Source organism: Chlorocebus sabaeus, chromosome 26, assembly GCF_047675955.1.
Source record: "Chlorocebus sabaeus isolate Y175 chromosome 26, mChlSab1.0.hap1, whole genome shotgun sequence".
Lineage (NCBI taxonomy): Eukaryota > Metazoa > Chordata > Mammalia > Primates > Cercopithecidae > Chlorocebus > Chlorocebus sabaeus.
Genome location: NC_132929.1, coordinates 52,650,314 through 52,676,867, shown reverse-complemented (window position 1 = coordinate 52,676,867; position 26,554 = coordinate 52,650,314). Strand labels below are relative to the sequence as shown.

At 39.4% G+C, this 26,554-nt stretch overlaps 1 protein-coding gene across 6 annotated transcripts in view; it reads left to right on the top strand.

Annotated features, from left to right (window-relative positions):
* SCAPER (S-phase cyclin A associated protein in the ER) overlaps nt 1-26,554 on the top strand; it is a 552,134-nt gene that overhangs the window by 306,480 nt on the left and 219,100 nt on the right. For all 6 annotated transcript variants that reach the window (XM_038010211.2, XM_038010215.2, XM_038010212.2 and 3 more), the window contains one exon: nt 25,544-25,670. In XM_038010211.2, the coding sequence (XP_037866139.1) occupies nt 25,544-25,670 (127 nt within the window). The remainder of the gene's footprint in view (nt 1-25,543; nt 25,671-26,554) is intronic.

The window sequence follows — 26,554 nt, the reverse complement described above, 5'->3', positions numbered from 1 at the left end:
TCTGGCTAGTAGTCTATTTATTTTGTTAATCTTTTCAAAAAACCACCTCCTGGATTCACTGAATTTTTTTTTTTTTTTTGAAGGGTTTTTTGTGTCTCTGTCTCCTTCAGTTCTGCTCTGATGCTAGTTATTTCTTGTCTTCTGCTAGCTTTTGAATTTGTTTGCTCTTGCTTCTCTAATTCTTCTAATTGTGATGTTAGGGTATTGATTTTAGATATTTCGTGCTTTCTCCTGTGTGCATTTAGTGCTGTAAATTTCCCTCTAAACACTACTTTGGCAGTGTCCCAGAGATTCTGGTACATTTTGTATTTGTTCCCATTGATTTCAAAGAACTTACTTATTTCTGCCTTAATTTTGTTATTTACCCAGTACTCATTCAGGAGCGGTTTTTTCAGTTTCCATGTAGTTGTGCAGTTTTGAGTGAGTTTCTTAATCCTGAGTTCTAATTTGGTTGCATTGTGATCTGAGAAACTGTTATGATTTCTGTTCTTTTGCATTCGCTGATGAGTGTTTTACTTCCAATTATGTGGTCAGTTTTAGAATAAGTGTGATGTGGTACTGAGAAGAATGTATATTCTGTTGATTTGGGGTGGAGGGTTCTGTAGATGTCTATTAGGTCCAGTTAGTCCAGAGCCGAGTTCAAGTCCTGAATATCCTTGTTAATTTTCTGTCTCGTTGATCTAATACTGACAGTGGGGTGTCAAAGTCTCGCACTATTATTGCGTGGGAGTCAAAGTCTTTTTGTACATCTCTAAGAACTTGCTTTATGAATCTGGGTGCTCCTGTATTAGGTGTATATATATTTAGGATAGGTAGCTCTTCTTGTTGCATTTATCCCTTTACCATTGTGTAATGCCCTTCTTTGTCTCTTTTGATCTTTGTTGGCTATAAGTCTGTTTTATCAGAGACTAGGATTGCAACTCCTGCTTTTCTTTTGCAATTTGCTTGGTAGATCTTCCTCCATCCCTTTATTTTGTGCCTATTCTTGTCTTTGCACATGAGACGGGCCTCCTGAATACAGCACACCAGTGGTTCTTGACTCTATCCAATTTGCCAGTCTGTGTCTTTTAATTAGGGCATTTAGCCCATTTACATTTAAGGTTAATATTGTTATGTGTGAATTTCATCCTATCATTATTATTCTAGCTGGTTATTTTGCCGGTTAGTTGATTCAATTTCTTCATAGTGTTGATGGTCTTTACAGTTTGATATGTTTTTGCAGTGGCTGGTACCAGTTTTTCCTTTCCATATTTATTGCTTCCTTCAGGAGCTCTTATAAGGCAGGCCTGGTGGTGACAAAATCGCTCAGCATTTGCTTGTCCGTAAAGGATTTTATTTCTCCTTTGCTTATGAAGCTTAATTTGACTGGATATGAAATTCTGAGTTGAAAATTCTTTTCTTTAAGAATGTTGAATATTGGCCCCTACTCTCTTCTGGCTTGTAGGGATTCTGCAGATAAATCTGCTGTTAGTCTGATGGGCTTCCCTTTGTGGATAACCTGACCTTTCTCTCTGGCTGCCCTTAACATTTTTTCCTTCATTTCAACCTTAGTGAATCTGATGATTATGTGTCTTTGGGTTGCTATTCTAGAGGAGTATCTTTCTGACATTCTCTGTATTTCCTGAATTTGAGTGTTGGCCTGTCTTGCTAGGTTGGGGAAGTTTTCATGGATAATATCCTGAAGAGTGTTTTCCAACTTGGTTCCATTCTCTCTGTCACTTTCAGGCACACCAATCAAATGTAGTTTTGTTCTTTTCACATATTCCCATATTTTTTGGAGGCTTTTCTCATTCCTTTTTTCTCTAATCTTGTCTTCATGCTTTATATCATTTAGTTGATCTTCAGTCTCTGATGTCCTTTCTTCCGCTTGATTGATTCAGCTATTGATACTTGTGTATGCTTCACGAAGTTCTTGTGCTGTGTTTTTCAGCCCCATCAGGTCATTTATGTTATTCTCTAAACTGGTTACCCTAGTTAGCAATTCCTCTAACCTTTTTTCAAGGTTCTTAGCTTCCTTGTATTCGGTTATAAGATGCTCCTTTAGCTCAGAGGAATTTGTTATTACCCACCTTCTGAAGCCTACTCCTGTTAATTTGTCAAACTCATTCTCCATCCATTTTTATTCCCTTGCTGGCAAGGAGTTGTGATCCTTTGGAGGAGAAGAGGCCTTCTGGTGTTTGGAATTTTCAGCCTTTTTGCGCTGGTTTTTCCTCATCTTCCTGGATTTATCTACCTTTGGTCTTTGGTGTTGCTTACCTTCGGATGGGGTTTCTGTGTGAATGTCCTTTTTGCTACTGTTGATCATATTCCTTTCTGTTTGTTAGTTTTTCTTCTAACAGGACCCCCTGCTTCAGGTCTGCTGGAGTTTGCTGAAGGTCCACTCCAGACCCTGTTTGCCTGGGTATCACCAGTGGATGCTGCAGAACAGCAAAGATTGCTGCCTGTTTTTTCCCCTGAATGCTTTGTTCCAGAGGGGTACCCACCAGATACCAGCCAGAGCTCTCCTGTATGAGGTGTTTGTTGACCCCTGCTGGGAGGTGTCGCCTAGTCAGGAGGCACGGGGGTCAGGGACCCACTTGAGACCGCAGTTAGTCCTTTATTTGAGCTCGAGCACTGTGCTAGGAGATCCGCTGCTCTCTTCAGAGCCAGCAGGCTGGAACATTTAAGTCTTCTGAAGCTGTGCCCTCAGCCATCCCTTCCCCCAGGTGCTCTGCCCCAGGGAGATGGGAGTTTTATCTATAAGCCCCAGACTGGGGCTGCTGCCTTTCTTTCAGATATGCCCTGCCCAGAGAGGAGTCTAGAGAGGCAGTCTGGCTACAGGAGCTTTGCTGAGCTGTGATGCTTCCACCCATCTCGATCTTCCCAGTTGCTTTGTTTACGCTGTGAAGGGAAAATTGCCTACCCAAGCCTCAGTAATGGCAGGCACCTCTCCCCACACCAAGCTCGAGCTTCCTAGGTCGACTTCAGACTGCTATGCTGGCAGCAAGAATTTCAAGCCAGTGGATGTTAGCTTGTTGGCCTCCATGGGGGTGGGATCTGCTGAGCAAGACCACTTGGCTCCCTGGCTTCAGCCGCCTTTCCAGGGTAGTGAATGGTTCTGTCTCAGTGGTGTTCCAGGCGCCACTGGGGTATTAAAAAAAAAAACTTCTGCAGCTAGCTCGCTGTCTGCCCAAATGGCCACCCAGTTTTGTGCTTGAAACCCAGGGCCCTGGAGGCATAGGTACCCGAGGGAATCTCCTGGTCTGCAGGTTGCGAATACCTTGGGAAAAGCATAGTATCTGGGCTGGAGTGCACCATTCCTCAAGGCACAGTCCCTCAAGGCTTCTCTTGGCTAGGGAAGGGAGTTTCCCAAACGCTTGTACTTCCTGGGTGAGGCAACACCCCACCCTGCTTTGGCTCGCCCTCCATGGGCTGTACCCACTGTCTAACCAGTCCCAATGAGATGAGCCAGGTACATCTATTGGAAATGCAGAAATCACCCGCCTTCTGCGTTGATCTCCCTGGGAGCTGCAGAATGGAGCTGTTCCTTTCGGCCGTCTTGCCAGTCACCAAACGTTTTTTTAGAAAGGACCAGGTTGTGAACATTTTAGGGTTTATGGGCCTAAAGTGAGGGTCTATATTTAAGGCTTTGTGAGTCTCACTTATTCAACTATCTGTCTTTGTAGCATAAGGGGGTCACAGAGAATACATAAATGAATTTGTGTGACCATGTTCAAATAACATTTTATTTGAGCAGTGGGCTGTGGGCTGTAGTTGGCCTAACACTGCTTTAACAATTACATAAAGTCATAATTGAAATGCCTCTTTATTTCTAAAATATTTTCCTTTCCTCTAAGATACCATTTTTAAAATATTTTAATTTCATTCCTAAGTATTACCTATTTTTATATACTTATATATAGAACCTATATAACCTATATATTATACATCTCTGCATATATATAACATAGATATTATATATATAATCGATAGATAGATAGATAGATAGATAGATACATATTTTTGGAGACACATGGTCTCACTCTGTTGCCCAGGGTGGGGTGCAATGGTGCAATCTCACGTCACTACAGCCTCAAGCTACCAGGCTCAGGCAGTCTACCCACCTCAGCCCCCCAAGTAGCTGGGACTACAGGCACGTGCCACCCTGTCTAGATAATTTTTGTATTTTTTGTAGATATGGGATTTTGCCATGTTGCCCAAACTAGTCTGAAACTGCTGAGCTAAAGCAATCCACCCACTTTGGCCTCCCAAAGTGCTGGGATTATGGGCATGTGGAAAAAAAAGCAAAAATTAGCCAGACATGGTGACATGTGCCAGTAATCCCAGCTATTCAGAAAGCTGAGGTGGGAGAATTGCTTGAGCCCAAGAGGCTGAGGCTGCAGTGAGCCATGATTGCACCTCTGCACTCTAAACTGGGCAACAGAGTGAGACCCTGTCTCAGAAAATATATATATATATAAAGAATATTCTGTAATATATTCAACAATTACCCTATTGTTGCCCATATACGTTTTTTCCCCTTTCTATTGTTTTTGTTATTGCCACAGACAAGAACTTTGTTTATATGATATTGTATATATGTAATTTTGCAGGGCAGAAAACCAAACTGGCCTCCTAGGCATGTAACCCTGTGCTCAGAAGGGTTCCACACTGGTTTAAGTAGACTATTGCTATCTTGAAATTGTTAATACATTTGAATGAAGGACCCTGCATTTTTCTTTTTCTTATTTTGTATAAATTTAAGGGTTGAGGTACAAGTGCAATTTTGTTACAAAGATATATTTCATAGGGGTGTAGTCTGGGCTTTTAGTGTATCTATCACTGATATAATGTTCATTATACCCATTAAGTCATTCTCATCATTCACCACCCTGCTTGCAGTTATGATTCTTCATTGTCTATCCTTTATGTCCATTGTCCACACTCTTATGTCCATGTGTACACATTATTTAGCTCCCACTTATAAGAAAGAAGATGCAGTATTTGTCTGTTTCTGAATTATTTCACTTAAAATAATGGCCTTCACTTCCACCCATGTTGCTGCAAACATACATGATTTCATTTTTTAAATGACTAAATAGTATTTCCTTGTGTGTGTGTATCACATTTTCTTCATCCAGTCATCTGTTGATGGACGCTTAGGTTGATTCCTTATCTTTCCTGTTGTGAATAGTGCTGTGATAAACATACAAGTGCAGCTATCTTTTTGATAAGATGATTTCTTTTCCTTGGGGTAGATATCCAGTAGTGGTATTGCTGGATCAAATGGCAGTTCCATTTGTAGTTCTTTGAGAAATACTCATTCTGTTTTCCGTAGAGGTTGTACTATTTACATTCCCACCAACGTTCTATAGGTATTCCCTTTTCTCTGCATCCCCATCAACATCTGTTTTTTTGTCTTTTTAATAATAGCCATGTAAATTATGTACCCACTCTTGCTTAGAAATGAAAATTTTTGGGCCAAAGGCTATGTGCATTCTGATTTTAATAGAACTTTGCAGTTTTTATAGTATGTTTATACTCTGCCAACAGTTATGACAGTTCTCTTTCCCTCAAATAAGATGCTATTGAAAAAAATACATTTTCCATGTTTTCATAGGCTGTTTATTCAAATATATAAACTTGTGTTTTACTTCATGAGTTAAAAATCAGACTTAATTTTCACCCAAACCTCCATTTCCAACTTACAACATAAAATTCTATCTAGTCACACTCTTGAAAATGGCAGATAGGAGGCAGGACTAAATTGCAGGTCCCACTTGGATAGACAGAGCAGTGTGTGGAGACTTGCATTGTGAACTTTTGCTCCACGAACTACTGCAGGAATATACCAGGAAAGCTGAGAGAACCCACAGACCCTCTGAAGGAAGTAGATTGCTCCTACAGGACCTGGGAGACAGTCCAAATACAGTGAGTGCCCAAATTGTGAAAGTGGGAAAGCAGGATGGTCCACCCCCAAACACACACAGGGAAACCTGAAGTTCCAGATCATGGGGGAAGGATTTGACCTTACCTGGAGCTGAGTCATTTTAGAGAGCAGCGTGAAATACAGGGGTAGAGGAGGCTGTGGGAGAACCCCTGTGGGCTCTCTGGTCCCCTGGGGAAGCCATTTTTGACTTGTCTCACAAGGGTCCTTCCAGAGGGCTGCCATAGAAACTGGGAAAAGACCACAGGGAGAAGGAAACCTCCAGCAGAACTCTGTAACAATTCCAACCAAACGCGAAGTCTCCTGGCCAGAACTTGAGGGAGAGCATGAATCCGGTGTTCAGGCTCAACAGGCAAGGAGGTGTGAAAGCCCTCCTTGCTTTCTCAGCCGGGAGGCTGGTAGCCTCAGGCATGTTCTCAGCTCAGCTCACCCACTGCCTGGAAACAAACTTAGTGCTGTCCCAGGGCACAGTGGGAATGACACTTTTGGGTTGCATGGGAGCTTGGTAAGGCCTGTGACTGCTAGCTTTTCCCCACTTCCCTGACAACCTGTATGACACAGCAGAGACAGCCATAATCCTCCTGGGAACATAACTGCATTGCGGCAGCAAGCCCCACCCAAGGAGAATCTGAGTTTAGACACGCCTAACCCTGCCCCCACCTGATGGTTCTTCCCTAGCCACCCTGGTAGCCAAAGACAAAGGTCATATTCTGTTGGCTGTTCTTGGGCCCCACTCACTGCCAGATCCTCCCCTGCTACTACAGCTGATTCTCTCTTGAAAATGCTACCTCCTAACAGGAGGCCAACCAACACAAAACTAGTGTATTAAATGACTACAACTAAGGACCCTTACAGAGTCCATTTCATTCCCTTGCCATCTCCACGGCTGGCATCCATGGCTGAGAGACCTGAAGAAAGTTCACATTACAGATATCTGTGCAGACACCCCCCAGTACCAGCCTGGAGCCTGGTAATCCTGCTGTGTGGCTAGATCCAGAAGAGAACAGTCATTACAGTTCAGCTCTCAGGAAGCCACATCCCTAGGAAAATACGGAGAGTACTACATCAAGGGAACAGCCCATGGTACAAAAGAATCTGAACAGCAGCTTTGAGTGCCAGATCTTCCCTCTGACATAGCCTACCCAAATGAAAAGGAACCAGAAAAACAATCCTGGTAATATGGCAAAACAAGGTTCTTTAACACCCCCACCAAAAAATCACACTAGCTCACCAGCAATGAATCCAAACCAAGAAATCCTTGATTTGCCTGAAAAGGAATTCAGAAGGCCAATTATTAAGCTAATCAAGGAGGCATCTGAAAAAGGTGAGCTCCAATTTAAGGAAATAAAAAAAAGAAGATATGTGGGGGAAAATCTTCAGTGAAATAGATAGCATAAATAAAAAACAATGGCAACTTTAGGAAATAAAGGACACAGAGAAATGCAAAATGTACTGGAAAGTGTCAACAATAGATCTAACAAGCGGAAGAAAGAACTTCAGAGCTTGAAGACAAGGTTTTAAAATTAACCCAAGTCAACAAAGACAAAGAAAAAAGTATTTTAAAAAATGAACAAAGCCTCCAAGAAATTTGGGATTATGTTAAATGACCAAACCTAAGAATAATTGACATTCTGAGGAAGACAAGAAGTCTAAAAGTTTGGAAGACATATTTGGGGGGAATAATCAAGGAAAACTTCCCCAGCCTTGCTACAGATCTAGACATCCGAATACAAGAAGCTCAAAGAACACCTGGGAAATTCAACACAAAAAGATCATTGCCTAGGCACATTGTCATCAGGTTAACTAAAATCAAGACGAAGAAAAGAATCTTAAGAGCTATGAGGTAAAAGCACCAGGTAAACTATAAAGGACAACCTATCATTTTAACAGCAGATTTCTTAGCAGAAACCCTGTAAGCTAAAAGGGATTAGGGCCCTATCTTCAGCCTCCTTAAACAAAACAATTATGAGCCAAGAATTTTGTTTCCTAATGTAAATCACGAGTTAATGGGTGCAGTACACCAACATGGCACATGTATACATATGTAACAAACCTGTACCTTGTGCACATGTACCCTAGAACTTAAAGTATAATAAAAAAAAGAAAAATAACCCATACGTCCTTGCTTCTGAGTAGATTAGTGAATAGTCTATGTTCCCACTACTAATCATATAAATATTTTTAGCAAAATGAAATAAATGAATAAAAATTCATAAATATTTTCAACCAAAAAAAAAATTTGTTTCCAGTGAAACTAAGTTTAATAAGGAAAGATACAGTCCTTTTCAGACAAACATGCTGAGAAAATCTACCAAGCCCTAAAAGCACTGCTAAAAGGAACTCTAAATATTTTTTTTTTTTTTTTTTTGAGATGGAGTCTCACTCTGTTGCCCGGGCTGGAGTGCAGTGGCGCAATCTCAGCTCACTGCAAGCTCCACCTCCCGGATTCACGCCATTCTTCTGTCTCAGTCTCTTGAGTAGCTGGGACTACAGGCGCCCGCCACCATGCCCAGCTAATTTTTTGTATTTTTAGTAGAGACAGGGTTTCACCGTGTTAGCCAGGATGGTCTTGATCTCTGACCTCGTGATCTGCCCGCCTCAGCCTCCCAAAGTGCTAGGATTATAGGCGTGAGCCACTGCACCCAGCCAAGAAGTTCTAAATCTTGGAACAAATCCTAGAAACACATCAAAACAGAACCTCTTTAAAGCATACATCTCACAGGACCTATAAAACAAAAATACAATTTAAAGAACAAACAAGTTATACAGGCAACCAACAGCACAAATGGATAGTACCTCACATCTCAATACTCATGTCGAATGTAAATGGCCTAAATGCTCCACTCAAAAGATACAGAATTGCAGAATGGGTAAGAATTCACTAACCAAGTATTGCTGCCTTCAAGAGACTCACCTAACTCATAAGGACTCACATAAACTTAAGGTAAAGGGGTAGAAAAAGACATTCCATGCTAATGGAAGCCAAAAGCGAACAGGAGTAGCTATTCTTATATCAGACAAAACAAACTTCAAAGCAACAGCGGTTAAAAAAGACAAAGAGGGACATTATATAATGATGAAAGACATACAACAGGAAAATATCACAATCCTAAACATATATGCACCTAACCCTGGAGTTCCCAAATTTATGAAACTACCACTACTACTACTACTACTACTACTACTACCACCACCTAAGAAGTGAGAGAGACAGTAGCACAGTAATAGTGGGGGACTTCATTACTCCACTGACAGCACTAGACAGGTCATGAAGACAGAAAGTCAACAAGGAAACCATGTATTTAAACTATACCCTAGAACAAAGGGACTTAACAGATATTTCTACCCAACAGCCACAGAATATACATTCTATTGATCAGTTGCATGGAACTTTCTCCAAGATAGACCATATGATAGGCCACAAAACAAGTCTCAATAAATTTAAGAAAATTGTAATTATATCATGTACTCTCTCAGACCACAGTGGAATAAAATTGGAAATCAACTCCAAAAGGAATGTTCAAAACCATACAAATACATGGAAATTAAATAACCTGCTCCTGAAGGATCATTGGATCAACAATGAAATCAAGATGGAAATTAAAATATTCTTTGAAATGAAAAATAACAGTGACATGACCTATCAAAACCTCTGGGATACAGCAAAGGCGGTGCAAAGAGGAAAGTTCATAGTCTTAAATGCCTTCATGAAAAGGTCTAAAAGAGCACAAATAGACAATCTAAGATCACACACCTCAATGAACTAGAGAAGCAAGAACAAACCAAACCCAAACCCAGCAGAAGAAAAGAAATAACCAAGATAATAGGAGAAGTAAATGAAATAGAAACCAAAAATATATATATATGTATATATATACACACAACAGATAAATGAAACAAAACGCTGGTTCTTTGAAAAGATAAATAAGGCCGGGCGCGGTGGCTCAAGCCTGTAATCCCAGCACTTTGGGAGGCCGAGACAGGCGGATCACGAGGTCAGGAGATCGAGACCCTCCTGGCTAACACGGTGAAACCCCGTCTCTACTAAAAATACAAAAAACTAGCCGGGCGAGGTGGCGGGCGCCTGTAGTCCCAGCTACTCCGGAGGCTGAGGCAGGAGAATGGCGTAAACCCGGGAGGCGGAGCTTGCACTGAGCTGAGATCCGGCCACTGCAGTCCAGCCCGGGCTACAGAGCAAGACTCTGTCTCAAAAAAAAAAAAAAAAAAAAAGATAAATAAAATTAATAGACCATTAATTCTATTGATTGGGAAGATCCAAATAAGCTCAATCACAAAACAGGAGATATTACAACTGACACCACAGAAATACAAAAGATCATTCAAGGGTACTATGAACACCTTTACGTTCATAAACTAGAAAACCTAGAGGAGATGGATACATTTCTGAAAAGATACAACCCTCCTGGCTTAAATCAGGAAGAATGAGAAAGCTGAACAGACAAATAACAAGCATCGAGATTTAATGGTGATTTTAAAAATTACCAACAACAACAGAAAAGTCCAGGACCAGACAGATTCACAGCTGAATTCTATCAGACATTCAAAGAAGAATTGGTACCAATTCTAGTGACAATGTTCCACAAGATAGAGAAAGAGGGAATCCTCCCTAAATCATTCTATGAAGCCAGTATCACCCTAATATCAAAACCAGGAAAGAACCTAACAAAAAAGAAAACTACAGACAAATATCCCTGATGAACAGACCAATATCCCTGATATTTAGTAGACTTCAGCATCTGATTTTGGTATCCATCTGGGGATAGTGAAACCATCCCCAAACAAATACCAAGGGTGACTGTATATGTAATACACATACATGCATTTATATACCCATATATATGTATGCATGTGTATATACACATATATTTATTTTCTAGCTCTGTTCAATGACAAGGCATGAAAAGAATGCCCAACTCAGTAGCAAAGAGCAGCTCTAGTGCTCATTGATTTGGAGTTTGAAATACCTTTTCTCAGTAAAAGAAACAAGAACTTCTTGGGGAAATGGCTAATTCCTGATCTGAATGACTAAATATAGCCCTAAATTTATTTAATTAATTCCAGATATGAATGTCTAAAAATAACTCTAAATTTAGACCATGTACCTTCCAAATAGAGGAGATGAAAAGTTAATGAATTTATATCATCCTATCCATTATGCTAAAGAACAATCTTAGTTCCTAAATGGACCAAGTATCTTTTCTTGTACTTTTACATATCTTCTAAATGAACCTAGTGGACCACCCCACCATCCCAAGCAAACTTAACTGTGATAAAAGTTAGGAATCCTGGGAGAGATACTTTTACGTTTCACATTTACAAATGACAGACTTGAGCTTAGAGTTGCTGAAATTTGTTCCAGTTTTAAGAAGAAAATATTTGATCTTACAGCATTATTCACAAAGCCATTTACCTGACAGATACTTCTCATATTCCTAGGTTGGGAGTTACAATGCCTTCACTTCTTTTTATGCTAGATAGAAAAATTATCTGTCAGAAGGAATCAAAATAAAAGTTTCTGTCTTAAAAACTGCACTCTCTAAGCAACTCCTGTTTTTGCACTGTGAGGAAAATATAGCTCTTAGAGCTTGACTTCTCTGATATTCTATAATTATTTATTGCATGAATTAAAATCTAGTGCTTTTTTTCTTGACAGGGGCTGTTTTATTTGTTGTACTTCTGTGAAGACAGGGAATGAGACGGGTGTAGCTCATATTACCAAAGCATCACTTTGATTTTGCATTCTTCCTTGAAGGATAGGATCAGAATTGATTTACCTCAGGGTGAAATACAAACCTCTTGTATTCTGTGAATTAAAATGGTCCTTGTGCCTCCCTCAGTACTGATTTTCAGTCAAATGTCAGCATTCTTGGTAAGAATAGTGCTAAATTCATATATACCTGTTGCTGTGGCTGGATATTTAGTTACATGGTACGCAGACATTGGCTACTTACCTATCACACAGTGAAGTTCACTGCCAATCATCTTCCACATAAGGTCAGTAACTTTAATTGGATGTGACTCTAGCCCATATTTGATTGGAAGGTAAAAGAAGTATGCTGCCATTACTCTTTTTTTTTTTTTTTTTTAATATTCTATTTTTCCATTTGTTGGATTGAGATATACTATCAGTGAATAGTAGTAATAGTTGACCATTTATTGAATGTCTACTTTAGTGTGTGGTGTCAGGATTGTCATAGTAATCATTTCGAACCTCCCAAAGCTCTGAAAGGAAATATATATTGTCCTGACTTTTAAGATGAAGAAACTGAGATTCAGAGAAGTTAAATAACCTCCACAGGGTTTATACACATGGTATGTGCTGGAGCCAGAATTCAAGTATAGGTACTTCTGATTTTAGAGTTTTTATTTCTATTCTTTGACTTATCAAAGTAACCTTCATGTAAGTAGCTGAGGCTTAAACTGAAGTTCACCAGTGCCTTTTTCAGTTGCATTTGTTGTTGTATTCTTTGAAAAATTTTAACATTTACATAAATTTTTAGATGAAATTATATTCTAGGAATATAGTCTTTTGTGAATAGAACTTTCTTATTTAAATTGAGGCTGGGCATGGTGGGCTCACACCTGTAATATTACCAAGCACTTTGGGAGGCTGAGGTAGGAGGATCACTTGAGCCCAGGAGTTCAAGAACAGTGTGGGCAACATAGTGAGACCCTGTCTTTTCAAAAAAAATAAAAATTAAAAATTAAATTGACTAATATGGTATGAACGCAAAAACGTAAGATTTGAAGATTAAAGGCTTAGGTTTCAAGTTCTATAGTACATTTTACCAACTGTGTGACCTTGGGAAGGTCGCCTAACTATCTTGAGCTTTAGATTTTGCATTTTTTTAGTTTTAATTTTTGTGGGCACATAGTAGGTGTATATGTTTATGGGTACATGAGATATTTTGATACAGGTATATAATGCATAATAATCACCTCAGGGTAAATGGGATGTCCATCACCTGAAGCATTTATCCTCTCTTTGTGTCACAAACAATCCAATTATACTCCTTTAGTTACTTACAATAAATTGTTGACCTTAGTCACTCTGTTATGGTATCAAATACTAGATCTGATTCATTCTATCTAACTATATTTTTGTACTTATTAATGACTCCCACTTCCCCACTACCCTTCCCAGCCTCTGATAACCGTCAATCTACTCTCTGTCTCCATGAATTCAGTTTTTGTAATTTTTAGCTCCCAAACATAAGTGAAAACAAGGAAAGTTTGTCTTACTTCACCTGGTTTATTTCACTTAACATAATGACCTCCAGTTCCACCTGTGTTGTTGCAGATGCTGAGATCTCATTCCTTCTTATTGGTGAATGTATTCCATTCTGTATATATACCACGTTTTCTTTATCAGTTTATCTCTTGGTGGACACTTAGGTTGCTTCCAAATCTTGGCTGTTATGAATAGTGCTGCAATAAACATGGGAGAACAGATACCTCTTCGATATACTGATTTTTCTTTTGGGTATATACCCACCAGTGGGATTGCTGGATCATATGGTAGCTCTGTTTCTAGTTTTTTGAGAAACCTCGAAACTGTTCTTCATAGTGGTTTTACTAATTTAGAGTACATTCCCACCAATAGTGCATGAGGGTTCCCTTTTCTCCACATCCTCACCAGCATTTGTTATTGCCTTTTGGATAAAAGCCATTTTAACTGGGGTGAGATGATATCTCATTGTAGTTTTGATTTGCATTTTTCTGTTATCAGTGATGTTGAGCACCTTTTCATACACCTGTGTGCCATTTGTATGTCTTCTCTTGTGAAATGTCTATTCAGATCTTTTGCCCATTTTTAAATTAGATTATTAGATTTTCTTTTTTCCCACAGTTCTTTGAGCTCTTATATATTTTGGTTGTCACACCGTTGTTAGATGGATAGTTTGTAAATATTTTCTCCCATTCTGTGGGTTGTTTCTTCACTTTGTTGATTCTTTCCTCTGCTATGCAGAAGCTTTTTAACTTGATGTGATCCCATTTGTCCATTTTTTGCTTTGGTTGCCCATGCTTATGGGATTACACTCAAGATTTTTTTTTCTTTTTTTTTGAGTCAGTGTCTCACTCTGTTGCCCAGGCTGGAGTGCAGTGGCTCAATCTTGGCTCACTGCAACCTCCGCCTTCCAGGTTCAAGCAAATCTCTTGCCTCAGCCTCCTGAGTAGCTGGGCCTACAGCCACATGCCACCATGTCTGGCTAATTTTTTTATTTTTGGTAGAGACAGGGTTTCATTATATTGACCAGACTGGTCTTGAATTCCTGACCTCGTGATCCGCCCGCCTTAGCCTCCCAAAGTGCTGGGATTACAGGAGTGAGCCACCGCACCTGACCTACACTCAAGAAATCTTTGCTCAGTCCAACGTACTGGAGAATTTCTTTAGTGTTTTCTTGTAGTAGTTTCATAGCTTGAGGTCTTAGATTTAAGTCTTTAATTCCCTTTGATTTGATTTTTGTATATGACAAGAGATAGGTTACTAGTTCCATTCTTTTGAATATGGATATCCAGTTTTTTCAGCACCATTTATTGAAGGGACTGTCTTGAGACTGTCTTTTCCTCAATGTATATTCTTCGTGACATTGTCAAAAATGAGTTCTCCATAGATGTAAGGATTTGTTTCCACATTCTCTATTCTGTTCCCCTGGACTATGTATCTGTATTTATGTAAGTACCATGCTGTTTTGGTTACTATAGCTTTGTAGTATACTTTTGAGGTCAGATAGCGTGACTCCTTCTGTTTTGTTATTTTTGCTTAGAATAGCTTTGGCTATTTTGCATCCTTTGTACTTCCATATAGGTTTTAGAATTGCTTTTTCAATTTCTGTAAAATAGAAAAATACTTATTTCATTGGTATTTTGATAGAGATTACATTGAAACTGTAGATTACTTCAGATAGTATAGACATTTTAACAATATTCTTTCATTCCATGAACATGGAATACCTTTCCATTTATTTGTGTCTTCTTCAGTTTCTTACATCAGTGTTGTATAGTTTTCATTGCAGAGATCATTTATTTCTTTGGTTAATTTCTAGGTGTTTTATTTTATTTGAAGCTATTGTAAATACGATTAGTTTCTTGACTTTTTCAGATTGTTTGCTGTCGGGATGTGGAAATGCTAGTGATTTTCATATGTTGATTTTATATCCTGCAGTTTTACTGAATTTGTTTATTAGTTCTAATAGTTTTTTGGTGGAGTCTTTAGGTTTTTCCAAACATAAGATCATATCATCTGCAAATAAGGATAATTTGACTTTTTATTTTCCAATTTGGATGCCCTTCATTTCTTTCTCTTGTCCAGTTGGTCTAGGTAGGACTTCCAGGAGTATGTTAAATAACGGTGGTGAAAGTAGGTATCCTTGTTTTGTTTCAGTTCTTAGAGGAAAGGCTTTTAGCATTTCTCTGTTCAGTATACTAGCTCTGTGTCTGTCATATATGTTTTTTATTGTGTTGAGGTATGTTCCTTCTATATACAGTTTTTTGAAGGTTTTTATCATGAATGAACGTTGAATTTTATCAAATGCTTTTTCAGACCAGGCACGGTGGCTCACACCTGTAATCCTGGCACGTTGGGAGGCTGTGGCAGGTGGATTGCCTGAGCTCAGGAGTTTGAGACCAGCCTGGGCAACATGGTGAAACCCCTTCTCTACTAAAATACAAAAGCTTAGCTGGGCATGGTGGTGTGAGCCTGTAGTTCCAGCTAGTCGGGAGGCTGAGGTACGAGAATGGCTTGAACCTGGGAGGCAGAGGTTGCAGTGAGCTGAGTCACACCACTGCACTCCAGCCTGGGCAACAGAGCGAGACTCTGTCTTGCTTTTTCAGCATCCATTGAAATGATTATGTTGTTTTTGTCCTTCATTCTGTTGATATGATGTATCACATTGCTTTGCATATGTTGAACCATCCTTGCATCCTTGGGATAAATCTCATTTGGTCACGATGAATAATCTTTTTAATGTGTTGTTGAATTCCATTTGCTTGTATTTTGTTGAGGATTTTTATATCAATGTTCATCAGGGATATTGACCTATAGTTTTCTTTTTGTGTGTCTTTGTCTGGTTTTGATATCAGGATAATACTGACCTCCTAGAATGAGTTTGAAAATATTCTCTTCTCCTCCACTTTTTAGAATTGTTTGAGTAAGATTGATATTACTTCTTTAAATATCTGGTTAAACTCAGCAGTGAAGCCATCAGGTCCTGGACTTTTTTTTTTTTTTTCTGGCAGACTTTTTGTTATGGCTTCAATCTCATTAGTTGTTATTGGTCTCTTCAGATTTTAGATTTCTTCATAGTTCAGCCTTGGTTGGTTGTATATGTGTAGAAATTTACTTATTTCTGCTAGGCTTTCCAATTTATTGACATGTAGTTGCTCATGGTAGCCTCTAATGATCCTTTAAATTTCTGTGGTTTTGGTTGTAATGTCTCCTTTTTCATCTCTGATTTTATTTATTTGGGTCTTTTTCTTCTTAGTCTGACTAAAAGTTTGTTGATTTTGTTTATCTTTTCAAAAAACAAACTTCTCATTTCACTGATTATATTATTTTCTTTCAATTCCATTCATTTCTGCTCTGATCTTTGTAATTATTTTTCTTCTACTAATTTGGGGTTTGGATTGTTCTTGCTTTTCTAGTTCTTTAAGATGTAGCTATAGGTTTTTTATTTTAAGTTTTTCTACTTTTTTGATATAAATGCTTATAGGTATAAACTTTCCTCTTAGTACTGCTTTCACTATATCCTTATAATATAATATAACACTATAGGTCTTGTTATATTATGTTTCCATTATAATATTTTCAAGAATTTTTTTTTTATGTGTGGAGATAGGGTCTTGCTTTCCTGTTCAGACTAGCCTCAAACTCCTGACTTCAAGGGGTCCTTCTATCTTAGCCTCCCAAAGTGCTAGGATTACAGACATCAGCCACCACACACAACTGTTTCAAGAAAATTACTGATTTTTTTTATCAACTTCTTCATTAACCCACTGGTCATTCAGGATCATGTGGTTTAATTTCCATGTATTTGTATAGTTTCCAAAATTCCTCTTATTGATTTCTAGTTTTATTCTAGTTTTGTCAGAGAAGACTATTGATATAATTTCAGGTTTTTGAAGTTTTTAAGACTTATTTTGTGGTCTAACACTTGATCTGTTCATGAGAATGATCCATGTGCTAAGGAGAAGAATGTGTATTCTTCAGCCATTGGATGAAATGTTCTGTAAATATCTGTTAGGTCCATTTTGTTTATGGTTTAGATTAAATCCAGTGTTTCTTTGTTGATATTCTGTCTGGATGATCTGTCCAGTGCTAAAAGTGGGGCGCTGAAGTCTCCAGCTGTTACTGTATTGGGGTCTGTCTCTCTCTTTAGTTCTAATCATACTTGCTTTACATATCTGTGTGCTCCAGTATTCAGTGCATATATATTTATAATTATTATATTGTTTTACTGAATTGACCCTTTTATTATTGTATAATGACATTATTTGTCTCTATAGTTTTGTCTTGAAATGTATTTTTTCTGATACAAGTATAGCTACTTGTACTCTTGTTTGGTTTCCATTTTGTTTTTTTTTTCTTCTTCTTCTTTTATTTTTTATTTTTTTATTATTATTATTAAACTTTAAGTTCTAGGGTACATGTGCATAACGTGCAGGTTTGTAACATATGTATACTTGTGCCATGTTGGTGTGCTGCACCCATCAACTCGTCAGCACCCATCAACTCGTCATTTACATCAGGTATAACTCCCAATGCAATCCCTCCCCCCTCCCCCCTCCCCCCTCCCCATGATAGGCCCCGGTGTGTGATGTCCCCCTTCCCGAGTCCAAGTGATCTCATTGTTCAGTTCCCACCTATGAGTGAGAACATGCGGTGTTTGGTTTTCTGTTCTTGTGATAGTTTGCTAAGAATGATGGTTTCCAGCTGCATCCATGCCAACAGACACATGAAAAAATGCTCATCATCACTGGCCATCAGAGAAATGCAAATCAAAACCACAATGAGATACCATCTCACACCAGTCAGAATGGTGATCATTAAAAAGTCAGGAAACAACAGGTGCTGGAGAGGATGTGGAGAAATAGGAACACTTTTTCACTGTTGGTGGGATTGTAAACTAGTTCAACCATTATGGAAAACAGTATGGCGATTCCTCAAGGATCTAGAACTAGATGTACCATATGACCCAGCCATCCCATTACTGGGTATATACCCAAAGGATTATAAATCATGCTGCTATAAAGACACATGCACACATATGTTTATCGTGGCACTATTCACAATAGCAAAGACTTGGAATCAACCCAAATGTCCATCAGTGACAGACTGGATTAAGAAAATGTGGCACATATACACCATGGAATACTATGCAGCCATAAAAAAGGATGAGTTTGTGTCCTTTGTAGGTTTCCATTTTCATGTAATGTTTTTCCATCCCTTTATTTTCAGTCTGTGTGTCTTTATAGGAGAAATGTGTTTCTTGGAGGCAACAAATAGTTGGATCTTCTTGTTTTAATCCATTCAGCCATTGCATGTCTTTTGATTGAAGAGCTTATTCCATTTACATCCAGTTATTGATAAGTAAGGACTTATGCCATTTTATTATTTGTTTTCTGGTTACTTTGTGGTCTTTTCCTTCTTTTCTTCCTTTCTCGTAGTGAAGGTAATTTTTCTTTAGCAATGTGTTTTGATTTCTTGCTTTTATTTATATGAATCTGTTGTGTGGGTTTTGGTTTGAGATTACCACGAAGCTTGCAATTGATATTTTATAACCCATTATTTTAAACTGATGACAACTTAACACCAATTACATAAAAAAACTAAATAACAAGCAAAGGGAAAACTAATAAAAACTTTACATTTTAACTTCATCCCTCTGCTTTTTCACTTTTTGTACTATATCTTAAAACGTAGTTATTTTTTATTGGTTCATCTTTTAGTCTTTCTACTCACAATATGAATAGTTTACATACCACAATTATAGTGTTATAATAGTCTGTGTTTTTCTGTGTGCTTACTATTACCAGTGAGTTTTGCACCTTTGGATGATTTCATATTGCTTATTAACATCCTTTTCTTTCATGTTGAAGAATTTGTTAGCATTTCATATCGGAAAGGTCCTGTGTTGATGAAATTCCTCAGCTTTTGTTTTTCTGGGGAAGTCTTTATTTCTCCTTCATGTTTGAAGGATATTTTTGCTGGATATAATATTCTCAAATAAAAGGTTTTTTCCTTCAACTCTTTAAATAAATAACAAAATGCCACTGTCTCCTGGCCTTTAAAGTTTCCACTGAAAAGTGTGCTGCCACAGACATATTAGAGCTCCATTTTATGTTATTTCTTTTTTCTTGCTTTTAGAATGCTATTTTATTTATTTAGACAGAACCTCACTCTGTCACCCAGGCTAGAGTGCAGTGGTACAATCTCGGCTTACTGCAACCTCTGCCTCCCAGGTTCAAGCAATTCTCGTGCCTCAGCTCCCTGAGTAGCTGGGATTACAGTTGTGCGCCACCATGCCAGCTAATTTTTGTATTTTTAGTAGAGACAGGGTTTTGCCACGTTGGCCAGACTGGTCTCAAACTCCTGGCCTTAGGTGATCTGCCTGCCTTGGTCTCCCAAAGTGCTGGAATTACAGGCATGAGTCACTGTGCCTGGCCTCTATAGAATGCTTTTTAAAATCCTTGACCTTTGGGAGTTTGCATATTAAATGTCTTGATATAATCTGATTTGGGTTAAATCTAGTTCTATAACTTTTTTGTACTTGATTGTTGATATCTTTCTCTAGGTTTCCCAAGTTCTGTTATTATCCCTTTGAGTAAACTTTCTGCCTGGTCTTTCTCTCTACCTTCTCTTTGTCTCCTCTGACTGTTTTCAAATAGCCTGTCTTCAGGGTCACTAATTCTTTCTTCTGCTTGATCATTTCTGCTGGTAAGAGACTCTGATACATTCTTCAGTAGGTCAGTTGCATTTTTCACCTCCAGAGATTCTGCTTGATTATTATTTATTTATTTATTTATTTATTTTGAGACGGGGTCTTGCTCTGTCACCCAGGCTGGAGCGCAGTGGTGCGACCTTGGCTCACTGCAGGCTCCGCCTCCTGGGTTCACGCCATTCTCCTGCCTCAGCTACTGGCTAGCTGGAATTATAGGTGCCTGCCATCATACCCAGCTAATTTTTTGTATTTTTAGTCAAGACAGGGTTTCAACATGTTAGCCAGGATAGTCTCGATCTCCTGACCTTGTAGATCTGCCTGCCTTGGCCTCCCAAAGATATTTTTAATTATTTTCATCTCTTCGCTAAATGTATCTGATAGAATTCTGAATTCCTTCTCTGTGTTATCTTGAATTTCTTTGAGTTTCATCAAAACAACTATTTTGAATTCTCTGCCGGAAAGGTCACTTATCTCTGTTTCTCCAGGATTGGTCCCTGGTGCCTTATTTAGTTCATTAGGTGAGATCATATTGGGTGTTTGTAGGTGTCTGGCATTGAAGAGTTAGGTATTTATTGTAGTCTTCACAGTGTAGGCTTGTCTGTCCCTGTCCTTCTTGGGAATGCTTTCCAGGTATCCAAAGGGACTTGGGTGTTGAAACCTAAGTTATTGGCCACCGCAGTTATATCTGCATTTGGGGGAACCCCAAGCTCAGTAACACTATGGCTCTTGTAGACTCGTAGAGGTACTGCCTTGGTGGTCTTGGATAAGATCCAGAATTTTCTGGACAACCAGGCAGAAATTTTTGTTCTCTTCCCTTATTTTCTCCCAAACAAATGGAGTCTCTCTCTCTGTGCTGAGCTACTTGGAGCTGGATGAAGGTTGACACAAGCACCCCTGTAGCCCCCACCACTGAGCCTGTGCTAGGTCAGACCTGAAGCACAGATTACTGTGTCTCTCCCAAGGCTTGCAGTAACCACTGCCTGGCTACCACCTTTGTTTGCTGAAGTCTCCCTAGGGCTCTACAATCAGCAGGTGGCAAAACCAGCCAGGGTTATGTATCTCCCTTCAGTGCAGCAAGTTCTACCTGACCCAAGCAGGTCCAGATGTGCCATCCAGGAGCCAGGGCCTAGAGTCAGAAACATTAGGAATCAACCTAGTGCTCTGTTCTACTGTGGTTGAGTTGATACCCAAACCACAAGACAAAGTCCTTCCCACTCTTCCCTCCCCTTTCTATAGTCATAGGAGTCTCTTTCTGTGGCCGCTACCACCCCAGGCCCATGGTGAGTACTGCCTGGCTACTGCCAGTGTTCACTCAAGCCCAAGGGCTCTTCATTCAGTTTGTGGTGTATGCTGCCTGACCTGGGCCTTTCCATTCAAGACAGTGGCTCCCCTGTGACCCAGGTCAGGTTCAGAAATACCGTCCAAGAGCCAAGGCCTGGGGAATCAGGGACCTCAAGAACCCATTTATTGCTCTACCGGACTGTGGTCAAGCTGATACCTAAGCTGCAAAACAAAGTTCGCTTACTCTTCCTTCCCCTTTTCTCAAGCAGAAGTAGTCTCTCCCGTAGCCACCATAGCTGGGAATGTGCTGTATCCCATCTGAAGCCATCATGTCTCTGAGTCTTACCCAAGGCCCTTGGCAAGTGCTTCCTGGCTACCACTGCTAACTCGTCAGGGCCCAAGTACTCTTTTGTCAGCAGATGACAAATCCTTCCAGGACTGGGTCTTTCCCTTTAAGGTAGCCCATTCCATTTTTGCCCAGGATATGTCTTAAAATACCATCCAGGAGCTAGGGCCTGGAATGGGAGCCTCAGGATTCTGCGCAGTTATTCTGTCCTACTATGGCTGAGCTGGTTTCCAAGTTGCAAGACAAAGTCCTCTTTTTTTTTTTTTTTTTTTTTTTTTTTTTTCGAGACAGGGTCTTGCTTTTTTACCCAGGCTAGAGTACAGTAGCATGAAATCATAGCTCACTGCAGCCTTGACTTTGGAAACTCAATCGATCCTACCTCCTCAGCCTCCCGAGTAGGTGGGACTACAAGTGTGTACCACCACACCCAGCGAATTTTTGTATTTTTTGGTAAAGACAGGCTTTCATCGTGTTGCCCAGGCTGGTCTCGAACTCCTGGGCCCAAGCAATCCTCCTGCCTCAGCCTCCCAAAGCACTGGGATTATAGGTATGAGCCACTGTGCCTGGCACAGAGTCCTCTTTACTCTTCCCTCCCCTTTACTCAAGCATAGGGAAGGAATCTGTACCAGAGTTGTGAGCTGCCTGGGGTTGGGGGCGGTGGGTGCAAACACTCCCTTGGCTGCCCTGGCTGGTCTCATAGGTCACGTTCTTCCCAAGTTCACTGACTCCGAGCCCAGCACAACACCAGGACTTGCCCAGGAATTGCAGTTCTTGTGGCTTAAACCTCCTTTCAAGTTTATTTAGGTCCCCAGAACACTTTAACCTGCAGTAACAAGGCTTGCTGGAGCTCAAGTTCTGACTGCTAGGATGGGCAATTCCCTGCTCTCTAAGGCTAGTCTAAATGCTCTCTCTGTGGGGGCCAGCTGAATTCTGTCCTGTTGCTTTCCACTGTAACAGGCTAGCACTGAGTTCCAATGCAAAGTCCCTCTGTCACTGTGTTTCCTGTCTCCCAAGTGCATAGACTCTTTGTCTGCACCACAGGGTGACTGCTGGGGGATGAGGGAGGAGTGGCATCAGCATTTCAAAACTGTCTTTCCTACCTCTTCAGTGCCTTTTTCAGTGATATGAAGTTAAAACCAGGTACTGTGGTGATTCACGCAACTTTTGGTTCTTTTTTATTTTTTTTTATACTTTAAGTTCTAGGGTACACGTGCACAACGTGCAGGTTTGTTACATATGTATACATGTACCATGTTGGTGTGCTGCACCCATTAACTCGTCATTTACATTAGATATATCTCCTAATGCTATACCTCCCCCCTCCCCCCTCCCCACAATAGGACCCGGTGTGTGATGTTCCCCTTCCTATGTCCAAGTGATCTCATTGTTCAATTCCAACATGCAGTATTTTTAAGGTATGTTTTTGTGTGGATAGTTGTTCAATTTGGTGTTCTTGTATGGAGGACATCTGTGAAGGCTTCCATTTGGCTATCTTGCTCTGCATCAGTTTTTGCATTTTCAAATAGGGCTAATACTAATTGACAGCATTGTTGAGAGGATTAAATAGGATCATGTACATGAAAGTATTTTGTAACCTATGAAGTTATTGGTTTTTTTCTTTTTAGAGATGGAGGTCTCACTCTCTTGCCTGGGCTGGAGCACAGTGGTGTAAGCTCACTGCAGTCTAGAACGCTGAAACTTAAGCAGTCCTCCCACCTAAGCCTGCTGAGTAGCTAGGACTACAGGTGCACACCACCATTGCCAGCTAATTATATATTTTTTATAGAAACTAGGTCTTGCTTTGTTACCCAGGCTGATCTCAGATTCCTGGCTTGAAGTGAACCTCCTGCCTTGACCTCCCAATGTGCTGGGATTACAAGCATGAACCACCATCCCTGGTCTGGATATTGTTAAAATTAATGTAAAGAAGAAGTTTTCCCTGTAAGACATGAATTTATTAAATATCTAATGAGTGTACTTCTGTAAAAGTAGCAAGTTACATGATAAGGATAAAGCAGTGAGGAGATAGGCGATCACCTCTCTCATGAAGTTAATACTCTGCTTCTGTACTGTTCAATACAATAGCTTCTAGCCACCATGTTGGACAGTGCAAATATAGAACATTTCTATCACTTCAGGAAATTCCCTTGTAAAGCTTTGCACAGAAGAAGCACACATTAAACAGTTAGTTCAGTAAGTATTTTTAATTATCTTGTGATGAGTGCTTTGAAGAAATAATCAAATCAGAGAAAGTAATGTTTGTGCTAAGAGCCGAGGGATAAATAGTAATGTTCTAGGTAATGTGGAAGTGGAGGAAGCATTTCAGAAGGAAAAGATGAAGAAGATTTGCAGAAAGACCCGAGACAGGAAGAAGAGAGAGCTTGAGATCCAGAAAGAACTCATGCATACATCCTGTGTGGTGAAATTAGTCCTGCCTGGAAGGAATGACTGTAATAAGAGGAACAAAGAATAAGATGGGTGAAATGCAGATAAGCTTGTAGATTTTATGGCCGAAAGTGAAAATTTTCTTGTTCCAATAACTTCTATTTTCTCTTTGAGATGTAGGATCATCTTATGAAAGCAAGAGAGAGAAAGGAAAGGGTGGAGTTTTGAAGAGAGTGGGGAATGTATGAAGCAAATCTTTGTGGACAGTGGGAGAATGAACACCCTAGAGAGATTTAGTAAGATCTTGAATCAGTAGTCCTACCAGTATTTTGCATGGTCTGACTCCCCCCACCACCGCTACACCCGCCAGATTCAGAAATGGAAAAGTCTGGCAGTTGTTTTCATTAATCCAGCTAAAGAAATTAATGCCTGCAAAACATTGAGAATGGCACCTGGCCCATAGTAAGAGCTAAACAAACATTATTAGCACTGCTGGGGTTTGTCTTAGAAGAGTGAAGAACAGAACAACAGAGAGGAAATGTAGGACATTTGCAAGAAAATGATTATAATGATGTACTGTGAAATCTACCACAGATAAAAATTTAAGGCAATGGGGATGATATATAGGGGGAAAGTGGGGAGATCTGGTGAGCATCTGTTAGTGGATTCTCAAGCAAATAAGTGGAAAGCAGAGGAAGCTTGCTCCAAGAGTGAGGTGCATGAAACCAGGTAGGGGCCAGAAAGAAGTAATGCACACAGTGATCTGAATGAAGACTCTTATAGTCTAGGTATAATGTGGTATTTCTTGGTGGAAAGCAAATAAGTGTTCTCATCTAAGTAAATGATATGAGCAGTAGCAGACAATCCCCAAACTGCCTGTAAACAAACATTTGGAAGTTCAGCTTTCTGAGAGTTTATAAAGCTAATAATATCCAAACCTATTAGAAGTTTTAAATCAAAGTATAAAAACCTGCTCAGGGCCGGGCGCAGTGGCTCAAGCCTGTAATCCCAGCACTTTGGGAGGCCGAGACGGGCGGATCACGAGGTCAGGAGATCGAGACCATCCTGGCGAACACGGTGAAACCCCGTCTCTACTAAAAATACAAAAAACTAGCCGGGCGAGGTGGCGGGCGCCTGTAGTCCCAGCTACTCGGAGGCTGAGGCAGGAGAATGGTGTAAACCCGGGAGGCGGAGCTTGCAGTGAGCTGAGATCCGGCCACTGCACTCCAGCCTGGGCGACAGAGCCAGACTCTGTCTCAAAAAAAAAAAAAAAAAAAAAAAAAACCTGCTCAGGTTCTTACACTCATTTTCTCTGCTATCATCCTCTCACCTTCTCCCGATTCCTAATTCTGTTCTGATTTAAGAATCTTATAGAAACTAAAGGCATCAATTGGTCTAGCTAAACCTGTAGATTGATAATATTATCCTTTAGTTCTGTTTTGTGCCATGAAGAGTGGATTGGTGGTCATGAATATAAAATAACACCAGCTTTATTGGTTGTCTGCTTTTTTCTCCCCTCAGGTGCTCTGTGAAGCATTTTCAAATACAATACTCAAAGTAACTTGTGTTTCAAGATATTTTGGGAAATGAAGCATTATAGTCTAATTCATTAATGTCATTCTTTCCTTTCATTTGGTATTAAAGACTTCAGCGATTAGCCAAAGATCTTCTAAAACAACTACAAGTACAAGACAGTGGCTCATGGGCGAACAATAAAGTGTCTGCTTTGGATCGGACCCTAGGAGAGATCACTAGAATACTGGAAAAAGAGGTGTGTAACTAATCTCTGGTTTTTTAACCTTAATCTTTGTGATCCTTTCTCACTATGACAGTACATGGAGCTATAAGGCAGACTCAGTATATGCCTTTCTTCTGTTTTTTAAAGCTAGTTAATAATAGATGTATTTTTTTTTACTTTTGTTCTTTTCAGTTGTTTAAATGAAGTTATTTTCAGGTTTTTTAAATTGATGTCCTCTTTAGATCATGGTTTCCTCAGTCATATTTTCCCCACACAAACAAACTGAAATTATTTTGTCAGGAATCACCATAATAAAGATGTATGACTCTATAGCAGAAAATAGAAAACTTTGAATTATAAAGCCTAATAAATCACAACCAAATTTCTACAAACACCAGTATCCCCTGATTCCAACAGATTTGGCAGTTTTCTTTAATGACTTAGAATCATTAAATATCTCAATTATAGTTTAAATATCCTCAGTGATTTTTAAAGTATTATTCACTATAGGAAAATGTTAAATGTACAAAGAAGAAATAAAACATCCTGTAATATCAACTGATAACATTTTATGGTATCTTCTTCTAAATATTTTACTGGACTTTTTTACATTGTTTTATCAAAATAGTTTATCATGTCTTTAAAAACCTTTAGTGGAATGAACATATCACATTTTACATAAAGTATAATATTTAGGTGGTTTCTAATTTTCTATTTAAAGTAATGGCTATTTTCATTTATTAGCTGTAGTTTTTGGGGTTTTTTGTTTTATTTTCTAGGTTTAAAGGTTATTATGTTATATTTGATATATACAAAATAAATTGTAATAAAAATAATATAAATACAGTGAACAGCTGTGAACTCACCACCCAATTTAGGAGTAAGATTGTTACCACTACATTTGTGATTCTCAATAT